The following is a 20107-nucleotide window of genomic DNA, read 5'->3' on the forward strand; positions in this document are numbered from 1 at the left end:
TTACACTCAAATAGATTAGAATATCTGATTCTTTCTGCCTTGAGTTCTTTTAGCCACCAACAAGTCAGGGAAGTAGTTTGCATACTAAAAAATTTGCTGAAATAAAAAATAACCACAAAATCGACCCAGCAGCACCCAAACAAACAAAAGAAATTAATTTACGCATTTCGTTTTCATTCAGTTGCTTCTTTTGCTTTATTATTTATTCGCTTTGGAAAAAAAACTGTCAATATTTATACTTTTGCACAGGTTTAGTCTGGCATAAAAATTACAAAAATACACACTCACTCAAATTTCTTCTTGGCATTGTTTTCTTTGCCTTATTGGTCTGAGATTTTATTGTGCGCAGCGTCTTCAGCTCCAGCTCCAGCTTCTCAACTCCAGCCACCTGCCAGCTGATGCATATAATTATGGAAATTTCCAAATGCGTCGCCAACAACAAATGCTGCGCAAATGAAAAATCAGCAGCCGTTACGATTTTATGCAGTGCAAATAAAAGTGCGACAAAACAAAACAGTAAAATGAAAATGTGTAGCAAAAACCAAAGTTAGCAGACAGCATTTGCATAAGATTCAAAATCATGACACAATGCTGATTGCACATAGTACGAAATTCAAATTTTATGATTTACGCGCTCATTTAACACGCTAGGTGGCAGCACTGTTGCATAAGCAACTCTGCGCTCAGCTGTGTCGCTTTTTACGCTCGCGACGAAACAAAAGCAAAAGTGCGTGTATTTTTATAATTCTCTTATTTTGTACAAACAAAACAAATGTAAATTAGTGTATCATAAATAAACAAAGTAGCATTTAAGGCCTGTGATGCAGCCAGCAGTTAACAAACATATAAAGTGCAAATTATGAATAAACAAGTAGTTTAAGAAAACAATGGGCTATTGCCTATTTCATGTTACCTATGTATAAACATAAGTGAGCATTGTAAATAAATATAGTGTTTAATATTGTTAAGTTTTACGATGAAAGAACGGTTGCCAAAACCAGCAGCTGGTAATAACAATGAAACTGCAACAACTACAACTGCAAGTGCCGGCGCTGACGCCGACGCAGGAGCAGCAGCAGGTGCGCCGGCAACAACAAATACGTCTGCAAAGAGTGCCTTATTATCGCCGCACTCTCATACAGGTGGTCAAAAGCAACAACAACAACACAGCCAGCGTATTGGAAATGAAACAAGAAATGATAGAAGCAGGTATGTTATTGATTAACTAATATAATAAAAGAAACCATGCAGTCAGTTGCACTTAACAATTGTTTATATGCATATATTTCATTATAGGCATGCATGTATAACGTCAAATTGCCAACGTTCGCACAAAATCTTATATGATAATGACCTTAGCTATCAAGCACAGCAGCAGCTCTCACGTGCCTGCTAATTTTATGGGCTATCTTTATCATCATCATCCCCCAGCTAGCCTCAAACAAATTCCTAGCCTCGCATCTCATCATGTCGCATAAGCATAATGTGTTGTATATGCTATTTTTAACGCGTCCTGCGAAAATAGCTTACCTAAACGTATTTTTTTCCTTTTTATGCTGCTCTGTTTTGCATATAAAAGTGGCTTGTGGTCCTTTGGCAGGAGTATGCCGCTCTTAAGTTATGTGTTGTTTGTTTCTTGTATCAAGCACATAAAATTTGCTTTAATTTTTAGTAATCATGCTAAATGCTTTAATATTTTATTATATTATTATAGTCACTACTCTGTTAATCTTAAGTTAGAATTCTCATATTATTAGCTTTGTTTTCTCACTCTCTACGCTTTAGTCTCTGCCACAGTTGCAACAGCTGCTGTCAGCTGCACAACAAAAGTATCATAATAAATATAAAATGGCAAAAACGTGTCGATTTCGCATAACAACTTGAAAATGATTTGTTTCACAGTCTGCAGCGCATATTAACTTCGATTTTCAATTCACAGCAGTCGCCACACATGAGGCAATGTTAAGGACCTGCCACCCACTTCTAACAGCTTGAGCAATTTTTTGCCAGTTAGGCAGCAGCAAATTCCATTAGGCCGCAAATGTTGTTTGAAAAAAAAAAACACAAAAATAACAAAAGCCGCCGCTTTATAGACAACTTTCATTGTTGTTGTTGACTTTTTGTGCGTAGCGTCGTTAGTCTCAATAACGTTGTCCTTAGCCATAGCCTGCAGCTTTGCATACTGCTCATCTTGTTAAGCAAACAAACTGCAGACACTGGCGCCAAGACAAAGCCACAAAGAGTGGCTCAAAAAGTAGCAAAAAGAGTTACTAATTGATAGCCTAACCGTAGCTGCTTTTGACCATCTTGACCATATACAACGGCAGCGCCTGTCTATTCAATTTTCCAGCAAATGATTCTTAGTCTTACTCAGTCCGCTCTACAAGCTGCTGAAATTGATTGGAATTTTGCAACATGTAGCTCTCTATGCTTTTCATTTTTTCCATTATCCAAAACTCGCTAAACGTCAACACTTCAGCATTGAGCTTGCTTGTGGTTTGTTCTTGCCACATTTGCCTTTTGGCCTTCAACCCACCATTTTTTGTACCTTAACAAATATTTTCAATGGCTAGCGCAAAAAAATTGTAAAGTATTGTAAGCCCTGGCGAAATAATTTGTTATTGTTGCCGCTTGGCTAACAAATTCCTGCGCTAGAGTAAGAAATTTTTTATGCTGACCATAGGTATTAACGTAATTAATTTGGTGCCGCGTCACATGTTTTGGACCGGTAAAGAAAAAAAAACAAAGTGCAGAAATTAATTATAAACAAATCTTTTCATGTCAGCAACGGAATTTTCGACACTTTTGCGCATTTTTCAGTTGGCGCGAGCTTAAACTTTTTTTTAACTCAATTTCACAGCAATTTCTACAGCGGCTGCCCACATCCTACTTGGCCCCCAGCCGGCCAGCATTGTTTAGGGTCACTCAAAAGCACATTTCGCTTATTATTAGCCCATTTATTACCACCAAACGCTGACCCTGGCAGCACCTGGATCGCATCCCTCAACGCAGTCCACACCCCACACTCAAAAAGAAACTTTTTGAAAAATGCTGGCCGCCGCCCCAAACGGATGCAATAAAAAAAACTAAGAAAAAAATGCTGTCGGTCGCGCGCGTCTTGAAATTAACACATAAATTTCAAGTGGGTGGCATTGTGTGTGCCTGCGGCTATTCGTGGGATACTTTTGCCTTACGCTTGGTTGGCGACCCCACCGGCTAGGGTTTGGGCCATGCGCTGGCCATTGTCATTGAAATTTCCGTTCGAGTGCGTTCGCTCCTGGGCACCTGGGCAATAACTTTTTGGCCAATTGACGTTGAAGCTACGTGACATGCCGAGCAGAGTATCTGCAAGATTGCTATTGACAGCACTGAGAGCAGCCATCTGACTTTTTTATTGTGTGCAAATTAGCTCAACAGTCCATAGCAAAATTTTGTAATTATGCGCAACCAAAATAAAGAATGAAGTCCATGCAAAATTGTCTTTCTTCATTATCAAGCGCTTGCAGGCCTAAGCAGCAAAATCAACTTGCCCTCGCTCCACTGCTGCAATTGAACAATGGCAAATCTTAAAGGAAGCTGAAGCTAAGACTGAAAATAAATAAGGCGCTAAAGGCCGCTGCAATGCTGAAATAAATAAACGTCGCGGCAGCTGAGACAACATTTTGAATAACAAAATTAACAGCAGCTCATCCCACGCAAACTCAAACTCCCATTGCTGTTTAGTTATGCATTTTGACTGCCCCTTGCTTATTTCAGTTATTTATTTTTGTTTTTTTCTTGCAGGCGCCAAAACTGCCCGCCAACATATAACTCTAGAGCTTGGCAAAACGGACAGAGGTAAGTTCCTTTATAAGTATTATCTTAGTAGCGCCCCTTTCAAAAGTTCTAGTGTCAGTCGTTGCCATTTGTTTGTCTTCCGCTCTTCGTTTTGTTTGTTTGTTTTGCGTTTGGGTGTCTATTTGTTTTTTTTTTTTTATTGTGCGTTCTTTTGCTTTAACGCACGCTTGCACCTTGAGCAAATCTTGAAAGTGGGTAAAATGGGTGGCAAGAAAGGCAGCCACATTATTAACACTTGACTTAATATGCAGCAAAAAGCGTTAACAAGGCTTACTATATGGATAGAATATAGTACGGCACACCAATATAAGTTAATATAATAATATAGCTAATAAAAATTGAACTATATATAAGAAAATTTGTAAAATGATGTATAAAAAATATGAAAAAATTATTCTTAAATACAATAGAACAAACAAAAGTCAGTAAAAAAAGAAAATAATTGATCAAAGTAGTGCAATAAGCTTACGTTGCGTATACGTAATAAAACAGTATGAATTATTACGCATACGCAAAGCATGAACTAAACAGCGTAGAATACATGTTTAGAAAAATAAATTAAACAGTGCTGCTGTTAAAAACTAAGTACAAATAATTAACAATTAAAATAAATAGGAAAAATTATAACATTTAAGCAAACTTATGCAATATAATTATCATCTTATGCATAATTGCCGTTTAGCTTTACAAACATGCAACATGCAACAAATATATATATGCAACTCTTCTAAGTAACTATTGCTGTTGATTAAAACAAATGTATTTTTTTTGCGAACGCAATCCCAACGTGTAACTTCAATTGTTACCCACCACCCGCCCAACCGGCGCGAGGGGCGACTGCCGCATTACGCGCGGCACAAAGATCGCGTTACAGCAAGGGTCCCGACCCTGGCCCCCAATATTTTGATTTATTTTGAATTACGCGCACGCGTTCAACTTCAGACTCCCTTTTCATATGCACCGCGGATAATTTTGTTAGCTGGTTTTGTTTATAAAATACGGAGCACGCACCTCGGATCATGCAGACTTTGCCAATGTTTAGCTCTCGCTGGGTTTTTGGTTTTGTTAAAAAGTTAAGTTCGCTACGATTTTGGATTATTGTCGTGAGTTTTTTGGATTCGATACTGTGTACAATATTTCTTGCTTACATCTAATATTATTAGTCGCCCTGCCTATGCATTGCAGTATTTATGATTTCTTAAGCAGAAATTGATTAGAATTGCATATAATTGGCTACATATTGGCCCTACATATTGCTACGTCTAAGTTTGTGGTTACATTTATCATTTATCTCATTTTGTTTGTTTAACTACAATTAACCCTTTACTCAACGCCCTAAAGCGTTTCAAGTGCAGCTTCCTGTGTTGGCTTGATTGGCAATTCCTCCACTCCATTGTCATCTGCATGGAGTGCTACTTACAGTAGGTTCGATATACACGAACTGTCGTCTGGAGCGTTGAAAATTTGAGTATTGCGGTCTTCAACCGAGATTTGCTTTTAGCAGCTATCGCTTAAAAGTGTGGATCGATCTGAAAAGCATGAGAGAAAATATACGTTAGTTAAATTTACTATGATCTAGTGTACAGTAGTCTGATATTAATTGAATTAAAAACAGAATTCAGTTAAGTTCATGGCTATAATTTCAACTACTTAATGCTTTAGTTATTACAATTCATGCTAAGTTGTTTATATGTAAAGCTATCTCATATGCAAAAGACATATTTTAAATAGAAAGATTGCTTTTAAAACAGTCTTAATAATATAAGCACAAATATAATGATGATCATATCATTTCCGCCATAACATTTGGGTTCTAAGGTGGCAACAGAATGCAGAAAGTATTAATTATATCACTTGCATTTTGTCACTTAAATAATTTTATCACATATTATTATATTAAAATAGTTATAAGTCAAAGCAACAACTTGTTGTAACTAGTCTAAAAGGATGCAGCGTATATTAAGATCGCTATAGTTCATGCAAGATTGTTAATGTAGTTATCTCATTATTTAGTTATATTTTAAATCACAAATATATTGATGATCATATCAAATCAGACTTAATATTTGGGTTGTCTAAGGTCAATCAAATTTGAAACAATTTACAAAGATAATTTGAAGAATATCGCAGCAGATGCATTATGTTTAAGTTAACAGCTGTCAAAAAGAATTCACCGTATATAGGTTGAACACAAATAGAGTGATTGTTCACATAAATATAAATTAAGTTTGTTATGTTAAGCGCATTGTTGTTATTATTTGAATATTGGCATACTAGCAAGCACTTATTTTAACACACAACGACACTATCACTTTCTATATACTACACACCTGGATAAGCCAGTGGCTTGAGCAGAAATCCAAGTGGTTTTGCCGACTTAGGGGCCTTAAACGCACGACTTGTTTTTGCTTTTGTTTACGTGTTTGTTGTTGTTTATTTATTTGCTTATTGTTTGCTGTTGTCGAAACACGAAGTCCAAACGCTGGTAGTTGAAATTCAACTGAGCTCCGGCATATAGCCTAGCTGACTTTTATAGGCAGTAGTAGCAAATGGCATGCGCCAACCAAAAATTTGCAGCAGCAGCATATACAACAAGCTTGGTATGTACAATGGATTGGAGTGTGGCATGTGGAGTGGTAAGTTGCAAGTAAACGGTAGTTCCAGTTCCATAGATTGCATGTGTCTTGCTTATTGTATTGTTGTATATGTAGTTTACAAACAAAAATGCCAACACACACTCACACCAATACCAATACAACTAAGAAGCATGCAACAGCCAACCAGGCAGCACTTGCAACGGCTCCTAGCTCGCTCTCTATCACACAAGCAAGTGCGCTCTCTCTCACTCTCTCAGTCGCTCTCTCTGCTCACTCTACTGTTGCTGCTGCTGCCATTAATTGCACATTGCAGCAGCAGCAATATTATTGTTGTTGCTGCTGTTGCTATTGCTGTTCGTGTTGTTGATTTGCTTGTATTTTATTTTATTTCCCAATGCACTTTTTCCTTTTGCTCAATTTCTCATGCGCACTCGCTCGCTCGCTTGCTCGCTTGGCGCGCTCGGCAGCTTCGGCAATTGCCGAATATTTCGTGGCCAGACGATGGGCTCACACTGACAGGCGCTGCTCCTTGTGGCCTGTGTCCCGTTAGTCTCGCTCGGTCCTTACAGCTCGCAGCTCGTTCGTCGTGCGCTGCCGGCAACGGGCGGCGTGGGCGGCCAACCCGCCACCCCCGCTCAGCCCAGTCCAGCCCGGTTGCATCTTATTTAGTTACATTCTGCAGTTGCTGCTGCTCCTGCTACTGCTGCTGCTGCTGTTGTTGTTGTTGTATTTTGCATTGTTTTGTGCTGTGTTTTGTTTTGCTGCTTGCAGCAGCAGGCGGGCCGCCGCCTCTCGGGCCGGGTCCGGGCCGTGACTTCGTGTTATATACAAGTCGTTATGATTCTCGGCTCGTCGCTCGTTCGTTGTATATGAATTGGTTGTGTGTACGCCCGTGTTGCTGTTGTTGTTATTGTTGTGTTGTGTGTTATTGCAATTGTTGTTGTGCCTTTCCCATAGAGCATATCCTTGTTGCTATTGCTGTTTTGCTCTCTAAACTACTCCCAACCAACTCATGCTGCACATTCCCGTCGGTTAACGGCATTTGGCAACACGACAGCGCTGCAGAAAGTTCTCGTGGCCCAGCCTCTTGTTTAGTGTTGTGTATCACTCGTCAATAAAGGCTAAGCCGCTTCAAAACTATTCAAAAAATAATTGAAAACATCAACAATTTATAAAAGCGACAAGACATCAAATTAGTTAGTGCAGCAAATTAAGCAATTGTGCAAATTTAAATTAGCAATTAATAAAATATTTTGTGTATTCCAAAACTCAACAAACAAGTGTTAAATGCAACATTTTTAAAGTCACTTCCGTTTCCGCTAAGTGAACCGCATAACTGGCAATAAATTTCATAGCCTATCACACAGGCTGATTTATATTTATTTCACGCACACACTGACACCCCACACAACAAGCAATTCATAAACAATTAAGTGCCACTTGAACTTCTGTGTGTGTGTGTGTTTGGTATGTGAACGTGGACAAGGACTAACTAAATTATTGTGATTAAGTTAACTAATTGGACTTGAGTGTTTGTTGTCAACTTTTTGGCAAACGAATTGTTTTAGTAATGAACAGACTGAGTTTTGATATTTTTGTTAACTGAGACTGGTTTAGTGTTTAGTAGAGCGCAACTAAGTTGCTTATTTAGAACGCTGTGATTAATTTTTCTGATTGCATTTGATTTTGAATGCCTATATGTCCGTAAAAGAAACGAAGATACAGCTCAAGTGTTTGACTTTTAAACAAGAATCAAGGTGAGCAAGAATTTTATGCATAAATTGTATTTTAATTAGCTTTTATGCAAAAGCAATAAATTTAACTTATTTTAAAATTATTATATATTTTTAATATACAAATTATTACATTTATTTTATGTTTAAAGTTTCAATGACCTGTGCAAATTCCATTCTAATTAATCTAAATTAAATCACAATTATTATTAATTCACGTTTTGCTTAAAGATTTGCCACGTCTTGATTACCAACAATTTAAATCTACACTTTAAAAACATTGAAATTAATAAGTAAAATGTTATAAGCCGCTGGAAAATTTAGTAAGCTTAAGACTTATTGATAAAGTGTGCTTAACTTTTTTAAAATAAAAATATTATTAGTAAGTTGGCAAACATTTGTCTTAAGTAAACGGCAGTCAATGCTCGACGCTCAGCTAAATTCTCCCCATCAATTTAATACACTTCAGTTGAGCAGGCGCAGCCATCAATGTGGCATTCCTTGATGCTGCTGTCACTTGGCACAGCTTGGCTCTAATTAACGTAAACAAATTTGAAGTAGAAATAACAATAAAATGTCTCCAAGGCAAATCCGCTTATGCGAGACGCGAGCGAGCGCATCTGGCAATTGGAAACTTTGGCATTTTCATTTTTCTTATTCTTAATTAAATCCAAAACACTTGCATAAACTTTTATTATGGGCCAGCATCCACCTCTGCAATCTTCGCTGCGCATCTGTCAATGTGGCAAAAGTGAAAAATTTTCATTTTTCATTATCGAGCATTATGAAAGCTTAGCACGCAAATAAATGACAGCCAGCCCAAGTGTCAGAGTCTCCGTGTGTCTCTCTCCAATGGCAAGTTGAAGTGCTAAATCATAAATATGCATCTAACGTTTATCTAACGTCTTTATAGCGCGGCCTGCGTTATCCTGCTTATCCCCAAACGTTGCTTGACATTGCTTAAGAGTCTCTGGCGTGCGCTGCTTTGGCCAAAGTAGACTTAAAAGTAATTTTACGTCTGACTAAACATTAATGTGCTCAATATTTTATTGTTTTGTTTGTTTGTTGTTTCATGGCAAAAAGCAAAACAAATGGCAACAAAACGGGCAAACAGCGTAGCAAATTGTGCTGAGCAACAAACGAACAGCAAAAATTCAGCATAAGCAATGCGGGTGGCTTTGAGTTTTCAAATTGATACAGGACTATTAAAAAGTAAACACTAGGCAGTTGAACTGTTTCCATTTTGGACAGTTTTACAGTCTTTACTGCAGTTGATAGATAAGCAGACTTTGAATAAGAATTAGAATCGTTTTGAGCAAAGCAACAAATTTAATTTGTTAAGTACCAAACGTTATTTTATTTATTTTTGAATTAATCAGGGGTAGCTTTTCAAAGCCACAAGTTCGTTTTTACAATAACTATACTAGTTTATATAGAATACAATTAAAAGACATGAGAATTTATGTTAGATATGCCCCAAATAAACTCAGTTCAATTCAAGTTAGGAAACGTTTATTGAAATAATGGAAGAATTAAACATATGTTCATTGAAATTAAAGCGACTTTATAAAAAGTAAAGATTATATATTTTAAAATAATACAAGTTTATATTAAAGCCACTTAAATTACACGACAACATGCTTACAAGGGAGTGTGAAATTATTTATTGAAATGAAAGCAGTCAAAATATTTGATTGTTGAAATTTTAATGAGCTTTCTATCAAGTAACTTTTTTTATTTTGATGCCCGCATATTATTTTAGTTCACATTACCCATCTACTAATTATTATTGATAATGTTTGTTAGCTTTCACTTGTGTTTAGTCAATTCGAAGTTACATATAAGTTCAGCTTAGGTAAACACTGCCAAACTGAAAGCCAAGTCTTGCTGCTTGTTTTAAGCGCTGCCCTTGCACTTTCTTGCCTGTTAGGCCAATTGTATGTAGGCTTAGCTAGCGAACAAGAGGAGGATCAATAATCTCGCACCAAATGCAAAAAACGAAACTTTAGCGGAAGAAATACGCAGACGTCTGCACATTCTCTGATATGTAAGAAGTCGGCGGCACTAATGAATATTCAAAGGCCGCTTTGTAACTGCCAAAGGACTCAGCCATTATACATATTACATACGGCTTCGACTTTGGCACCCCCATGTCGACAATCAAGTCGCGTAATTTGATTTGATGCCCATTCCGAGTTGCATGGCGCTGAGTTCAGCACACGGAGTGGAGCACACATTGTCGCACATAAATCAGCACAATATGCCAATGTTTGTTTACTCGCCTGCAACTTTGCCAGCAATTAAACAGGCAGGCGAATCCCAGGACGATCAGAACTGAGACTGAGGCTGAGTTGAGCCGCAGGCAGTGCACACAGACAGCAGCTCAGCAGTTGCTGCTGCTGTTTGTAGAGTCTGAGGCTTGTAAATGATACATGATGTGCTATTTATGAAAAAGCCTTTGTTTTAATTTTTACCACCGCACAGGACAAAGTTTTACGCCCTAAGCTAGTTAAGCTGCTAGCCCGTTGTCAATGGCAAGCAACCAAAATTTATGTGTTTTGCTATTTTTTAATTGTTTTAAGTGTTTTGTTGTGTTGTAAATAAACACAAAAAAAAACTGCTGGCAAAACAGTTAGTTTTATCCTTTGGAGATGCGGGGCATCGATCCCCGTACCTCTCACATGCTAAGCGAGCGCTCTACCATCTGAGCTACATCCCCAGTTGGAATGTATGCACAAATAACGGTATCATAGCATATCAAAAAGTGTGTGCTTGCTAACTTGGCTTTAACAGCACAAGCCAATTACCCATTCATGTACACACAGGTTTCAATTGAAATGCATGTCTTGAAAGCTTTGGAACTGAACTGGTTTGCAGCTTAGAGCTTGACAACGTAATGAACTTTTGGGTGTGGCTCGAATTTAAATTGCTGACCATGGCAAAGAGTTGCCAACAAGCCACAGCTTATTGTTGACTTTAATTAAAATAATTATAGCAGATAAGATATGTTAGCTACTTGAAAGAGTGAAAATATATTTGTAGCCTTACTTCTTTTTAATATATGATTTTTAGACTCATGCGCTTAAACAAGCTATATAGTATATTGTATTTATGTATTTAAATGTATGTATATATATATAGTTTTAAAAATAGCCTCAGTTCGTCAGTAAAAGTTTTATATATATGTATATGCAAGATTTTTTAGCTTACGACTTAAGCAATTCAAATTATATATTGTCTGTCTCTCTCGCTGTACCTCTCTATTAATTTCAATTATAGATTAACAACAATAAAGACAATGAAATTGGCTTCAAATTAATTAAAATAATAAACAAGATATAAGCATTTTTAATCTATACTTATTTCTTTTAAGACTTTTATGCAAAATTTTTAACTTAAGAGCTCATAAATGTATTTCAAATTATATTGCCATTTCTTATGCCATATCCAAACCACACTTAAACACTTCTCTACAACAAATGAAAAAATGCTGCAACTTACTTTGAGCTATCCAAGTGCTGTGTGTTTTTGGCTTTAATTAAAACCAAACAAAACAACAAAATGCCTGTCAACGAGTCGAGAGCTCGAGTTGAAAATTACCTCAAGCTGTTGCACATCAAGGCGCAGGACTCCAACCCACACTAATTGATGCCTGCCTGTTTGTATTATTGTTGCTGTTGTTTATCTGGGAAACATTGTGAAAACATGTGGGGAAATTTGTGTCTCCAGCTACGCTTAAAAACCCATTACAAGCACACAGAGCGCGTAAGCAGCAACAATTAGTTTGTCTAATATAAAATGAGGGTTGGGTTGGGGGTGCGCTGGTTGGCAAGAGTTAAACGTTTTCATATTTATGAGCATCGTAAAACTCAATGATATACAAAATTAATGACAAAGACACACCGACTGACACTTTTGGCAGTAACTTTTTGCTTACTTTGCTGCTGGCACCCAAGCGAATCGTAAAAGAAATGTTACCTCAAAACTTTTTGTCAGCTTCCAGCTCCTGTGTGTGTTCACCTCTATGCGCAATGCAGTCAAGCGTCTTGTAATTTTAATTTCCAAGACAGTCTGCGACTTTTTAGTTGCTGCTGACTCACTCTTCCCCACATTGTAGCCTTACGCACTCTTTTTGGCTGTCTAACTTGACTGTCACGTACTTTTTGCTGTTTTGACTTTTTTTTAATTGACTTGCCTGCGCAAGCTTCATTAGTTTGAGGATTTAAGCAATAGCTCTGAAGCATTGCTCCTGCTCATTAGAGCACTTGTCACATACGCCCTGCGACATTTGACTTTGCAGGCTGAGCTCAGCTCGCTGCCGTTTCCGTTTCCGTGCCCTCGCACGTTCATTTCTTTTGCTTCTTTATTTTGCTAGCACTTGGGCAAGTGACATCCTTTTTCACTCATCACTGCATAAATTTACCTAAGACTTTTTTTTTCTCTGCTTGCCGCTATGTGTTATGCATATTAATTTTTGGGTTTTGGACCCAAGACTTTTGAAATAGGCTCTGATTTTTTAGCAGCTTTACTTGTGTCATAGTTTTTTATAAAATGTTGCTTTAATACAAAGCTGCATTCAGTTTCTTCACTAAGCACAAACTCTCATGCTCAAGTGCTATATTTTAAATTGTTAATTAGTTTAAGTTACAAATTATATTAGCAAACGGCATTGTGGTCGTATATTTTAGCATTTCTTAACGAGATTTGCGTACCCCAAAGCGTAAAGCGAACAGAAAAAAAGTAAAACAAAACCAAAGGAATTTGCACCTTTGCATACGTAAATAGGGGAAAGATTTGTTTGGGGCAGATTTTTTGGTTATAAATTTTAAATCTGTTAAATTAATGCCGTTACGGTTTCTCATGCTTACGTGTCTCAAAGTTGGAGGCAAAACTTGCAAACACGTTGGCTGATTACATTAATTATTCCTTTATTGTTTGTGCCGACTTAGCTTTATATTTAGCTGCTTTTGTTGTTCAAAACGTGTCTAAGACTTCTTATTAATTACGAACTTTTCTTTTTTTTACAGAAATAGTTTTTATAATAATGTAAGTATTACGTTAAATGTTTAAATGCCAAGCCTATTAAGCTTTTTCTACAGCGCAACTATAGAGACTCTGAAACAAGAGACAGATACAGGGAGCATCACAGCTCAAGGCAATATCGTGACAGAAGAAACGTTTGCTATAATCAAGATAGACATTACTCGCGAGAGGATTATCGCCAATGGGAGCGTCCAAGATCAGATTGGCATAGATCGGAAGACAGACATAGAGCAAATACAGAGCATAGAACACGTAGCGCGAGAAAAGAAAATGAACAAACTGAAAAGCCCAAAGAGCCAAGAGCTCATTGTTCAAATGCAAAACTTGAAGAAAATATTAAGCCATTAAAACAAGTGGAAAGCACAGCAGAAATTGAAAAGACGCTAATTTCCAAAGTTGATGAAAAGCAAGTAGAAGCCACTAGAGAAAACGAGTTGCAAACTCAAGCTGCAAATACAGAAATTGATGATAAAGAAGAAGCATTAAAGCAAGTTGAAGCCACAACAGAACAAGTAGATGAATCCTATTCCCATATATGCAAAACACCAGAGGCACTAGAAGAAAAGGAAGAAACTGCAGCTAAACCTGCACCCAAGATACAAGTACGTCCATTGACTGAATTGCTAAGGCAAGAGATACTCGCAGTTACACAAGGAAAACTGCTAGACGAATCCGATTCGGAAACAGATAAAACACCCAAGAAAATAATAAAGCCAGCCATACAGCTACGTCGAAGAACCACAAGTATTGCTCAGTTGAATTACAATGGCAGCAGAGAATTTAATATTAATGCAAGTCTGGCGACTATGGACAAAGAGAGTCTAAAATATATAATCAACAATAGTGATACCATATACAACGATCATTTAAAGTTACGCGCACGTCGACGATTACGTGTTGAAATACGACGTCAGCTTAAGGAGCTGCAGTCAGAGCAACCAAAGGATAAACCAGCAACGGAACTAATAGAGGACGAAATTGCAGATGCAATAAAGTTGCCAGAGATACTGCTGCAAGAGATTGAAAAGTGCTTTGGCATAGACATATCAAAGGAGCAGAACGAAGCGTGTGAAGAGTCTGTGAAGAGTTTAGAGGAAGCTGCAGTGCATGAGGAATGCTTAGAGACTGAAACAATGGCGGGCAAAAGAACCAATGCACATTTAAATGCTGCTGCAGCACCAAAAAGTCCGCAAAGTAAATGCACAAAGCAAAAACAACAAATGAAAAAAGTTAATACACAACAGCAACTAAAAGTTGAATTGGATACAACAAATGCTGCAGCCAAATCGCTGAAGTCAGCAATCAAAGCTGAGCTAGCTGTTAGCGATGAGGTTATAGTGCTCAGCTCCTCCGAGGATGAGCTTGAGGATGAGCCACAGCCAGCTGTATGCGAAGATGATGTTGCCAGCAATCACTCGGCCAGCTCGAGCAACAGCAACAACTCGCAGCAGCGACGTTATCAGCTGAAGCTGCAAAGCGATGCCGACAATGTGGTCAACAGCTTTGAAACGCTTATACTGCCGCATCTGAAGCAATCGCTGGTCGAGCGCTATCGCAGCTTTCACAGCATCAATATGCAAAGTCGTTTGCATTTCATCAGCTGCGTTGTTACCAACAGCGAATACACTACGCAAACCTTTAGCAAAATACAAGTGGCCAAAATGCAGCAAAATCTCAAAGCAGCCGACAATCGCTTAGGCATTGAGTTTCTGCTGCGCGAAATTGTCAATGTGGTTAATGTGCAAAAGCAAGCGGCAGCAGCCAGACGCAAACAGGAGTTGCAGCAACAGCAGCAGCAGCAACAAGCCGCTAATGAGCTTAGCTTAAAAAGCGCTGAGCTGGCGTCTGAGGCACTTCAAAGAAGCCTCAGCGACGAGGAGGCGGCGGCTGCACACGTTGCCATGCCCACACCACCGCACAGCGATGCGCTTATATCGCTGCGGCCCATGCAAGTTTTACCCTTAAGTGTGCCATATCTAAGTCTGGATACGGCGCTAACGCCTGGCAGCAGCTATAGCCTGGACAGCTGCTCCAATGCCATGCTGCTGGGTGATTCTGTCTCCGTTAGACTAATGGAAATGGATCGACGTCTGCTGGATAATCACAATCGTCGCGGCTTTCTCGAAAGCATGATTATGAAATATCAAAAAGAAAAGTCAGATTTGGAAATGCAATATCTGGAGCTGCAAAGTCACAAGTTTATGCTGCTGAATACGCTGATTTCTAGAAATCAGGCTACAACCGTAACGCCACCGCCTACAAACACGCCCACTAACTCACCGCCGCCGCCGCCGCCGCCAGCTGCTGAAAGCGTCAGCAGCTCACCCAAGCCCAAGCCAAGACGCCATCGACGCACTGTGCTAGTGAAGCGTCTGAAAGTCGTAGCCAAGCGCAAGCTGCCAGTGCTGAAAGTTCAATCGCCAAGCGTCGTCCCAGCAATGAGCACTGAAGCAAGCGATGACGCAAATATAGAAATGCCGCTGCCCTTGCCAGCAAAAGTGCAGATCAAACTGGAGACTGTAGAGCAAACGACAAGCACCAAGCGCTCGCGCTGGAGTCAAGAAGACACAACAGCAGCTGAGAAGGTAGCACCGCTGCTACCGCCACCACCACCGCCAGAGTCCATTGCCAACATGCCGTACGAGCTGCCGCCGTACATTAAGCAGCTGCAGCCACCGCCGCCACCACCAACGCCACAAGCTATTGATACAGCCAAGTATGACTGCATAGCCACTGGTCACTTGCGTGGCATCAACAGTCCAATTACCCAAATACGCGTGCACCAGCTGCTGATCATTGCTGCATCCGAAGGCGGCGATATCTACATGTTCAACATGCTCAGTCACAAGCTGCAGCGTCAGATCACCAAGCACAGCGATGCCATCACTCAGATGTTTCTATGCGAAAGCGAATCCTTTTTATATACCATATCGCTTGATGGCTTTCTCAAGAAGTCCTCGCTGGAGGTGTGTACAGTTTCTAAATTTGTATTTAGCATAATATTAAATCTTCTTTTTTTGTAGAATCTTGAGCGTGTTGCTCAGACTGTTTACTTAAAGGAGCCGTTGCAATCAATTGATGTTGCTTGGGGCACCGCCTATGTTGGCAGCCGTTGGGGCAATATTTTTACATATGACATTGCGGTAAGCTCAATTGTTTGACTGAGTTTTTCTTAAAAGAGCGAGATGTTATTAAAATCAATTAACTTATAAAGAGTTAGGCAATTATACCATAAATTTAACTTTGCGCAAAGCCTAACGTAGCTTAAAGTACTAGACTTAAAACTTACTATACATTTATTATTTATTATGGGCATTTTATTAAATTTGATTAGTGCTGGGCTCATTAAAAATTTATCCATCAAATCAGTACAACAAGATTTTCAATTAAAAAGTGAACCACTCAAGCGTGTGCCTCACACTTTTTTCCACACCTGTACCCCAAACCTTTTGACCCGCATCAAGGGAGCAGCAATGAAAACAACGAATTGGCATTAAGCAGCCATCGACTGAACCCAGCGTCTAGACAATGCGAATCAAATCGAATTTTATTTTATTTTTTTGCTGTTTCTTTTGCAATTCGCTGGTGCGAGTAAAAAAATTGGATAGAGCACTTGTTACTACTAGCTGGAGTAGAAGTAAAGAAGTGGTGCCTGAGCTCTCTGGCACTTCATTATAATATTGCGTAAAGTACGGAGGGCTATAAGTCTTAATTTTTTGGCAGTACTCGATGCGATTTATGGCTGCGACGTGCGGATAATTCACGATGCTTGCTGCCTCAAATTATGCTACGAAAAATGTAACGCAACTGTACTTGCAACTGCTGCAAGTTTGCTATTTATTTAAATACATGAAAACATAGACATGCATACTATATATATATATAAATTGCTATAGGTATAGCAGGCGGGCACGCCCCGAAATTGCATTAGACACATAGTGGAAGGCGTTGCTTGTTGCAGTTTGCTTTGCTGCTATTGCTTGATATTTTGCTTAGCTCTTGTTTTGTCTTTTATTTTTTTGTGTGTATGTGTGTGTGTTAGCCATTGCTGCACGTTGTTTGGCCGAAAAAACTCGAATACATAAAAGCTTATATAGACAGTGTTGGGGGTTAGTTGCTTGCAACAAACAACAGCAAACTGAATTGCAGCACATGCAACCAGCCAGCCCAACGAATAACCAAAATAAGTAACTAAGTTTGCTATGCACTCGCTCTCTCACTCACTCTCTATCTCGCTCTCTCTCACTGCGCTATTGTTGTTTATTTAAGTTTTTATGTGTTCATGTTTAGTTAACTGTATATTTTGCCGACTCACACTCTCTCTCTCTTTAGTTCGCTGCATCAGCGTTCATTGCCCGCAAAGTTCGGCTCAGGCCAACAGTCGTTAACTTCACGCTCTCTCTTTCTATCTCTCTCTCGTCCGCACCCACACTCTAGCGCTCTCTCACACCCAAAATGCGCATGTCTCTCAGCGCTGCAGTTTCTTGTTGTTGCTGCACTGTCTCGTTCGTAATTTTCGACGATGTCTCGTTCTCGGTCTCGGCAATTTGGCAGCAGCAAATAAAATGTTTATATGCTATTTACCCAAAACAATTTTAAATAAAATACAAGCTATATAGCTTTAACCCACTCTCACGCAAGCTTACGCGCTCTCACTCACTCTCTCTGTCTCGCTCTCTTGATTGCAGGCTGCCTTCCAAGGTGCTGCAGTTGGAATTTCTTCGTGCCTGTTGCTGTTGTTGCTTTTGTTTTTGTTGTTGTGGGTGGCTGGTTGGCTTCTGTTTTGTTGTGTTGTGTCTCTGGAAAATGACGCAGCCTGTATGTATGTGTGTGTGTGTGGCGCTTTCTCATTGGCTGAGCCTGTCGAATCGGGTTGGTTATTTGGCCAAGCACCGTTAGCTGTATATACGTAAGCAACTGTAACTCTTTTGTGTTGTTGCTGTTGTTGTTGTTGCTGTTATTTTGTAGCAGCAGCAACAGCAAATTGCATACGAAAATGGGCGTTATCCTTGTGGGTGTTGCAGCCGCATTTGCAACCACTAAATAAACAAAGCAACTACAAACTCTCTAGCCATATTACCATATTTATTTGTTTTCCTTTTTCTGCCCCCATTTTATGCTGCAGTTGTTGTTGCCAAGTAGGCGACGCCATCTTGCGATTGCTTAAGCCATAACTATGCATGTACTATAGTTAGTATATAAATTGCAGTGCCCCTACTTTTTGCTATCTCGCTCTATTCTCATCTTGTTTATTTTCATTGCTATATATTGCAGTATGTATGTTTGATTGGAGCAAGTTGTAGGAAATGTCGTGGGGGCTGAACGCAATCTATTGTTGGTTTTTACTATAATGCACTCAATTATTTGTATGGCATGAGAACTTAATTTCTTTTTAAAATAGTTTTAAATTGGTTATGGTTTCAAATATTTATCTTTCAAAGATAAGCAAATGAGTAAACATTTCACATAACTTATACAAAATGAAATCATTTTTAAACAGCGTTTGTTGGTTTTTATAGCATTAAGCAAATATTGTTAAAATGAAATTATATGTAGCATTATTTTGTTAACGCTAAAAACAAACGCTACCAACAGGTTTGTTTATCTTCACGCCTTAAGATTTCAAACAATTATTATAAACCTGTTTATTGGCGTCATAGCAAAATAAACAAATGCAGAAATAATTGTCAACAATGTTTGTCTAATCAACAAAAGTGTTATTGATAAAAGCAGCACTGCAAACGAATTTGTATTTCATATATACATCCAATATATATCAACAAATACATATACATAATGTATGTATTTTTAATCTATTTATAATGGCCTTTAAAGCTCTTTGTTATTTTTATCTCTTATGTTTTAAGTATGCGTCGCCAGACATAGCGTTATATTACTTTTTTATATGACAATGCACATTGAAAATGCCAATGAAGCAACAACAAATAAATTATAAATGCCGATCACGCAACGAATTGTTTGTTTAAATAAATAGTGCAAGCAAAGCACTACCAAAAACTCTTTAAGGGCCAATAAATGTTGACCAAATATAACGGGGATGTAGCTCAGATGGTAGAGCGCTCGCTTAGCATGTGAGAGGTACGGGGATCGATGCCCCGCATCTCCAAGGATAATTCATTTTTTTAGCAAATATTTTGACGCCTTTTAAATAAAATACGTTACTTATTATACTTTTAGGCCAACAAAGTAGGCAGTGTGCCGTTAATATTTACTGCACAGTCCGTCATAGCGCTAAAAGCGACAGAGGATAGCGGACACAGGATCATAGTCCTGGGCTGCAAGGGTAACATAGTTACTCTCTACGATGCAAGCGACGGAATGATGCTGCGTCGCTTGAGCGTGCCGGAGGGTCTGAATATTTACAGTCTGCAGATAGCTGATGGATATATCTATTGCGGCTCTCAGAAGAACGAAGTGCTTAAGTTTGAACTTGCAGTAAGTTGCACTTAAATCAACTACTTATAACTATTGCTTTAATTATTTAAAATCTCTACAGAGGAGCACTCTGGCTACCACAATGGCGTGTGGCAATGGCGCCGTTGCTATGGCCATATATGAAGGCAGATACTTGTTTGTTGGCTGCTATGATAGCTTTATCTATGTGCTGGACATGCATAGTGGTCAGCAAGTAAGTCGTATAAACGGTCCCGGACGCTTGGTGCTTGCGCTTGCCATAGCCGGCAATAAGGTAAATGATTTATTAACGATTTGTTACTATTATTAACGCATGTCTTTTCTTGCGCAGATAATTGCTTCGTCAAAGGATAATTCGCTAGCAATAATGGAAATACCAACAGAGCTGTTGACTGCAAGCCATTCAACTTAATATAAGTGCATATATAATTTTTAAAAGACATTGTTTATTTGCATACACTC

At 38.7% G+C, this 20107-nt stretch overlaps 1 protein-coding gene and 2 non-coding genes across 3 annotated transcripts; 2 read left to right on the plus strand and 1 right to left on the minus strand.

The window, feature by feature from the left end:
* Positions 1–7928: 7928 nt before the first annotated feature.
* LOC108604280 lies at positions 7929–20094 on the plus strand. Its single transcript, XM_017993684.2, has 7 exons — positions 7929–8191; positions 13195–13213; positions 13267–16176; positions 16234–16353; positions 19409–19666; positions 19728–19919; positions 19977–20094. Exons 1-7 carry the CDS (start codon positions 8133–8135, stop codon positions 20055–20057), a joined length of 3639 nt encoding a protein of 1212 aa, XP_017849173.1. The 5' UTR covers positions 7929–8132; the 3' UTR covers positions 20058–20094.
* Trnaa-agc lies at positions 10814–10886 on the minus strand. The gene has a single exon. It is a non-coding gene; the product is annotated as a tRNA-Ala (tRNA).
* On the plus strand, positions 19265–19337 carry Trnaa-agc. The gene has a single exon. It is a non-coding gene; the product is annotated as a tRNA-Ala (tRNA).
* Positions 20095–20107: the final 13 nt, after the last annotated feature.

This window comes from Drosophila busckii, chromosome 3R, assembly GCF_011750605.1.
Source record: "Drosophila busckii strain San Diego stock center, stock number 13000-0081.31 chromosome 3R, ASM1175060v1, whole genome shotgun sequence".
In the NCBI taxonomy this organism is placed as follows: domain Eukaryota; kingdom Metazoa; phylum Arthropoda; class Insecta; order Diptera; family Drosophilidae; genus Drosophila; species Drosophila busckii.

What these genes read in the sequence shown, in the direction of transcription:
- LOC108604280 (XM_017993684.2), top strand. Translation starts at nt 8,133, where the DNA reads ATGTCCGTAAAAGAAACGAAGATACAGCTCAAGTGTTTGACTTTTAAA. An exon ending in TTTTTACATATGACATTGCG is followed by an intron (nt 16,354 to 19,408) that starts GTAAGCTCAATT and finishes TTATACTTTTAG; the next exon opens with GCCAACAAAGTAGGCAGTGT. An exon ending in TGCTTAAGTTTGAACTTGCA is followed by an intron (nt 19,667 to 19,727) that starts GTAAGTTGCACT and finishes AAATCTCTACAG; the next exon opens with AGGAGCACTCTGGCTACCAC.